This window comes from Passer domesticus, chromosome 10 (assembly GCF_036417665.1).
Source record: "Passer domesticus isolate bPasDom1 chromosome 10, bPasDom1.hap1, whole genome shotgun sequence".
Lineage (NCBI taxonomy): Eukaryota > Metazoa > Chordata > Aves > Passeriformes > Passeridae > Passer > Passer domesticus.
Genome location: NC_087483.1, coordinates 6,641,193 through 6,648,022, shown reverse-complemented (window position 1 = coordinate 6,648,022; position 6,830 = coordinate 6,641,193). Strand labels below are relative to the sequence as shown.

Here is a 6,830-nt window from a genome sequence, read left to right as displayed (position 1 = left end):
TCCTGGCCCAGTGTACTGAAAGGGAGCAAGACATGACAGGTGTAGGGGTTACCCAGGAAAACATCTGGTGTCCTACGTCATCAAATAAAACCTTCCAAAAGTCAAAATGCTTCCTCAAAGCACAGATTTGTCTTTGTTAAACAATTATTCTGCTGTAAAAATATGCCTGATGAGAAATTTCTCACATCAGAACAAGAAGATTTAACAATCTAGAAAGAACAAGAAAAAAAAATCAATTATAAATATGCCACAAAAATATTTGCAAGAGAATTACTGAAAAATTGTTTTCTTTGACTTTCATCAAAATATCTTTTCTCTGTACATACAGGCTGGGCAGTCTTCCACTCTCTGTCCTCTAGTTCAACATGCAATAGATCTGTGATAAGCACTGCAGTACTCACCAGAGAATTGTTTATGCTCAATTTCTAACACACCTGAAAAAGGTTCTGCTTTGAGTCAATTTTTAAAAAAAGTACTATGTAATACTGTCGTGTATGCTGTGTACCTACTGAATAAATATTGCAGGAGTTAAAGGATTGTTTCACTGCTAGCTGGGCTTTGGCAAAACAGGAGTGGGGCTGACATACACTGGATACTTCACACTTTTGAGTGGGGGACGCTGCAACATTTAACAGACACAGAATAAAATAAATCTGAGATCTAAAACTGTCAGTACACAGGATTCCCAAGTCGTTCTGAACACAGGAGCAGGGTGATCAGTTTTCCAAGAAAGCCACATAGTCAGTCAATCTGGCCAGCTGCTGTTCATTGGGAATTGGTGGGACTGGAGCAGGTTCTAGAAAGATAAAACAAATGGATCATTAATGAAATTTAGAAAGGAAATCCATCAGAACAGTAAGGGAAAACAAATTAAATGCATCTGACTTTCAGCATCTTTCTGGGGACTGATCTTAACTGTATCTCCTCCCTGCACAGCTCCAGCTGACATAATTCCTGTTATCTGCACCACTCAGGAGTCCAGGAGTTACTAACCACAAGAACTGCTGCAGCAAGTTCCACTTGTCAGCAGCCTCCAGAGCTTCTCTGTACATGCTGCAGTCTGAGTCATGAGGGCTGACAGTATTCTGCCTTGAGAAAAAAGCGCCTGGAGCTCTCTGGCTGCTCCTTGCCTTGCAAGCTGCCATCCTGAAGACTCCAAACAGACAGATCTGGTGGGTGAGCAGAGCAGCAGAACACACAGGAGCTCTGCTGTGGAAGTGGGAAGCTCAGGAATCTCAGGCACTGCTTAAAACGTGAGGGAGTGAGAATACTGAGGGAGAAGCACATTTACATAGCACAGCCTGGGGTGGGCTGTTTTTTTTTATTTTGGGGAGGCCAGTGAGAACATTCGCCTCTCTAGGACTCAATTCCCACTCAATGCTGACAATGTTTATGCAGGCTTAGCTAAATCCATTACATATAGACAAAAATACCTGATGAAGGGATGAATCTGTTAAAGGAAGCTTCCAGCACACCTGGAGAAAAACATACAAAATTAGCACAGTGGAACAGAAAACATGGATCAAAAGCTAATTAAAATTAAACCTGTTTATTCATCACACTTGACTTTGTAACTAAAAAGCAGAATACTCAAGGATTAGCCATTTCAAAAGAGCCTTTTTTTTTTTGCATGAATAGTAGTTCCTGCACTCACTTTTGGAGAAAAAAAACCCCACCACATGTAAGTATTTCCCAGGTTTTTTAAGCTCTGAATACTTTGTAACCAGTTCATAAAAACCCCACCTGCTCATATGTAAAGTCTCAGGGCTCTGCTTGGCTTTGTGCCCCTTAGGGGTAAATTTCAACACCTGGCACCTGTTATTCTGGGCTCTGAAATCCCAAAAACTCTGCCCATACAAACAGTGTCATTTCTCAGTCTAACAGATCCTGCCCTTTTGGATATGCTGTAATTTGGCTCCTTCTGCACAGAGCAGTTTAAGAACAGTTGTTTCAAACTGCTTTTATAGCTTAATATTTATTTTTGCCATAGCCAGACACAGGCTTAGGAAAAAAAAAAAAAGAAAAAGAAAAAGCCAAGTATTTCTGCAGACCAAGCTTTGCAGGAACAGACATTCTGTAATCAAAGCATGAAAGTGAAGAAAAGAAGATTTAGATTTTAAAAGCAAAGGAAATTATATCAACAACTGGAACTCCTCAGAACACAAAGGTTCAATAAGTCCCTGCCTAAAGAAGTTCTATTTCTCCTGAAGGAAAGAAAAATCTCAGGTTCAAGATGGTCTATTTTTTTAGGTTAAGACACATCATTTGAGGTCATCCACTTTATGTTGCACAGAGGCAGAGCCAGCACAGAGGGAGCAATCACAGCACATCCTGTCTGCTTTTGTTTAAACAAGTTCATGTGAGGATGTAGCTTAATCCAAACTACTTGCTCTAAGTCCAAACCGAGCCCACCACTTTGTGCTTCCTCCCGTTTTACACATGCCCCGTGCTCACAAGCAGCATGAGTGTCCAAAAAGTACCTAACAGAATCCTGTGCAAGGCTGCAATTCAAACCTTCACACCTAATTCCTAGGAAATGCTGAATGTTCCATGAGGTAACAGCTCCACCTACCTGGCTTTTTAGGCACCACCATGCGAGTTGCAAAGTCTGCTTGCCAGCCCTGTTCTAGCACACCTGGAAAGATACAGAAGGGGAGAATAAAGAGTGATAATTAACAGCAAATAATTTTTAAAAAAATCAAACCATTATCCAGAACCAAGATTTTTTTTTCTCTAATCACTTCCTAGTCACTTAACAGGCTGAGAATTTATAGATACATTTTTATTAATCATTACGTAGAGCTCTCTGAGCTCATCATCAGTACAAAAATTACTCAGGGAATAATGCCAAGTACCTTTCACAGCTTCTTCCACAGGAAGGCCAACAAAGGCTGCAAAATCATCTGCAACTATGGATGTGTAAGCCTGGGAAACCAGTCCAAAGGCTCGTCTCCTGGTTGCATCTAGGGAGGGAGAAACAGGACACAAGAGACTCATCTCCAGAGCTGGGAAACCCGGGAACATTTCCTCAATTGTACCACCTTTGGAAAATCACTTCCAGCCTTCAAGTGAGCATTTCAGGAGTTCCCCCTGCATCTGGCATTCTCTGCTGGCAGTATGCCAGCAATGGGCTAATAATCAGTGGCATCTAAAAAGCAGCTGTTTCTCAAGCTACAGAGAATCTGGTTTTTGCAAAACACCTCTTTTCAGCAGTCTGCACTGCCCTCTAGGAGCAAGAATCTGCATGCTACCATTACACAGGATGGAAAACTTTTCACAGAAAAACCACCCTGGAAGTCCTACAAGGTTCTGAAATGCCAAGCCAAGTTCCCTGGTTAGAAGTCTGATAAAACTGGGTGATTTATGGTCTGTTCTGCTTTTACAGAACAAACCACATGGTTTATGAAAATCCAGTGTCAAAGAATACACAGAAACAAAATCCTACTAAGAGCAATTTGTTTCTGCAAGGTTTTGTAGAGCTTTTTATTTACACCCAACACCTGAAAACCTTTTAGTACAACCTGCAAAAAACTTGGCAACAGTTGTCCTGACGTTTCACAATTAACAATTTGTTTCTGTTGGAGCAGACACAAATAATTCCAGGCAGTTCCTGCTCCCCACACAAGCTCAGCTTGTACCTCTGAGTGCTTCCATGATTGGCTGGATAGTCTCAGACCACTGATGTGCACTGATTGCTGTGTAGATTCCTGGGAAATCCCTCTGCCAGATTCTTTGTCCCACTGACCAAACTGCACCAAGTTCAGCATTTGCCTGAAATAACCAAACCCCAGTGTTAATCCAGAACAAAATCCTTGTGCATAAACCCACTTCCACCCCCAGATTTTCAGAGAACACTGCTGTGCAACAAAAGCAGCAGGTTTCTGAGGTAAATTTGGCCCAGCACTTACAGATTTGATAGCAGGAGGGATTCTTTTCCAGAGATAACGCGCATTGTTCCTAAAAATAAATAAATAAAAAGATCAAAAATTTTAGAGAGACACCACAAGGTTTGTCCAGATGCTGTGATGAACACTCTGAGTGCTTTAGAAATATTCCTTCCAGGAAGGAGCACTGGACACTGCAGTGGGAGAGCAGAGCTGCCCCCCAGCAGCCAGCACTGGGGTGCTGTAACACAGCCAAGAGTTCAGGAACACCACTCTGGGAAAGCAGCTGCTCCCTAAAACCTCAGGTCCAGTGCATTAAGTGCCCACAGGGACATGGAATAACCCCCCCCAGACCAAATTCCCAGGAATTCCCGCAGATTCAGCTCCCTCAGGCCAACAGCACCCCTCGTTCTTAACAGGGATGGTCCAGAGTTATCCTGCTGGGATTCACACAGAAGGAACAAACCCCACCCAAAACAAAGCAAACAAATCCAAACCAACCCCAAATCCAAACCCCACCCCAAACAAACACAGCCCTGAACAGCTACAGAACAAAACTCTGGAATGTTCAACACCTCCCACAGGGGCCAATTTCACCACTGAAGGAACTTTATTCCCAAGTTTCCCCACAGGAAAGGAGAACAGCTTTCCTGTCAGATGAGAGAGACCCGCTCCCCAGGATTATTTCTCTGCAAACCCAGTGTTTTTGTCAATCACAGAGCCCACTCCCAAGGTGCTGGTGACAAGCCCAGTGTCACAGGCAGGGACAGGCCCCTTACATGTCGTTGTGCAGCAGGTACAGAGCCAGCAGCTGGCCATAAACCAGGGGCGTGGCAATTCCTCCGGGGGCCTGGAAACAAACACAGACACAGGGTGGCAGGTTTTAAAGAGGGCTGCGACACAGAACCCAGCAGCAAGCAAAGTCTTATGGAAACTGAGCACTCCAACACGACTGTTTTTTTTTTTCCCCCCCCCCACATCACATACCAAATTTTTTTTTGCAATTTTTTTTCCATTTTCCTATGCTCACGAGAGTGGCAGCTGTTGAAAGTGAAATTAAACCACCCCCGAGCTCCTTTAGCTTCAGCTCAGGCCAATCCACCACAGCAAAGCCCCTCTGCCCCTCCAAAAAACCTCAGGCTAAGCCTCGGCCCCTGCCACGCTGCAGCAGAGCTCACAAGGAGGAAATAAACGAGCGATGATAAAAAAAAAAAAAGGCTGTAAAATTTTGAAAGCTGCAAACTCGGCCTTAGGGTAATTCCCCGAGCCTGCCTCAGGGCTCCCCTCTCCTGACCATTATTTTCCTTTTCTCAGCCACGAGAAGGACCGAAACACGCAAACTCCCTCCCTCATGAAACGACGCCAGTAATCACACAGAACCACCGCGAATAATTACACAGCAACACCCATTTATCTGCAGGCTGCGGCTTCCTGAGGGGCTCCCTGGCGAGCCCAGCTCAGCACTGCGCCCTCCCCCGCTCACACACACGCCCACCTCACCGGCACAGCCACAGACCCCGCCCCGCCCCGCGGCACCTCCAGCTCCTGCGTCTCGCACTGCTCCAGGAGGCGCCTGAAGCTCACGGAGCTCTCGGCCATCACCGCCACCGGCATCTTCCCCTCACGGCGCCGCCGCCCGCTGCCGGCGCCCGCGCCCTGACGTCACTTCCGCCTCCCCTCCGCCCGCCTCTCTGTGCTCCTGGAGGACCGAGGGGGCGTGGCCATGCCGAGGGGGCGTGGCCACGGTCCGTGAGGGGCTGAGGGCGGCGCGCGGCGCCTGAGGGCGGCGGTGGTTAAAAATCCCTTTATTTTCTGTGTAATAAGCACAGTTTCCGCTCCATAAAAAGAAATGAGTGTGCTCGGCGTGCAATAAGTTCGGTTTTCTCTCCGTATTTGTCACGGGATGCCTGTGATGGGCGCCCTCCATCCCTTATTGCACATCCCCAGGGGTAGGGAGTGCTTTTCCAGCTCTGTGCCTGCTTCTGGTTGGTTTTAGCAGTAGTTTTGCAGGTGGGATCCTTTATATTTGTTTCCTATAAAACCCCCTGCTTGCTGCTGGAGTCAGGGCCACGGAATATCCTGAGGTAACCCACAAGGATCGTTAAGTCCAGCCCCTGGACCTGCACAGACGCCCCAACAATCCCAGCCTTTGCCTTGTCCAAATATTCCTTCAGCCCTGGCAGCCTTGGGAATGTTGGGAATGTCACCATTCCCCGGGGAGCCTGTCCAGAGCTCACCCTTTCCCCGGCATCCAGCCTACACCTGCCCTGGCACAGCTCCGATACATACCCAAAAAATATTCAATATAAATATACAGTCATGCATCTGATATTTCATAGATATATTTTACATCCTACAAAACAGCATTTTAGCAGTGCTGGTGCTATTTTAGAGGCGGAACTACCCCTCGGCCATCGCCTTTCCGTGGCTCCCCATCCCGAGTGGATCCCCAGCCCTGCCCACCTTTCCCCAGAATTAGGCTCTGGATCCCCCTTTATGGCCTGGAGTGGGGTTGGAATGTGTTTGCATCCCAGTTTGAGGCATAGGAGGTGATGGGAAATGGCAAGATTGTCTCTAAATCTGTGTTACTACTGGGGCCACAGATGTAAATTCATATTTTTAGGGTAAAATCAGGGGCTCATTTTCTGCAAAACTTTGCTTTCTGATACAACAGATTTGCTTTCCAGTATCATCCTCCGCCCCATATTCCTTGAACAACGCCTGACCCCAGCGCTTCCCACCCTCCTCCATCCCCGGCACTGCCCTAAAAATCACTCCCCAAACCATTTATCCTTCATGCAGGGAGTTTTCCCAAGCCGTGCTCAAGAGCTGCACCACCTCGGTGCAGAACTCCACGTTTTTGGGGTGAAAAAAAAGTGAGAGCGGCGTGAATCCCCGATCCCTTTGCCACGGAATCCCCGCGCTGCGGGAGAGGTTTTGGCTGTG

At 46.6% G+C, this 6,830-nt stretch overlaps 1 protein-coding gene across 1 annotated transcript; it reads right to left on the bottom strand.

Annotated features, from left to right (window-relative positions):
- Positions 1-270: 270 nt before the first annotated feature.
- COPS8 (COP9 signalosome subunit 8) lies at positions 271-5,574 on the bottom strand. The gene is made up of 8 exons (XM_064433511.1): positions 5,421-5,574; positions 4,664-4,734; positions 3,909-3,957; positions 3,639-3,771; positions 2,856-2,963; positions 2,573-2,635; positions 1,434-1,475; positions 271-796 (listed from the first exon to the last, which is right to left on the bottom strand). Exons 1-8 carry the CDS (start codon positions 5,496-5,498, stop codon positions 717-719), a joined length of 624 nt encoding a protein of 207 aa, XP_064289581.1. The 5' UTR covers positions 5,499-5,574; the 3' UTR covers positions 271-716.
- Positions 5,575-6,830: the final 1,256 nt, after the last annotated feature.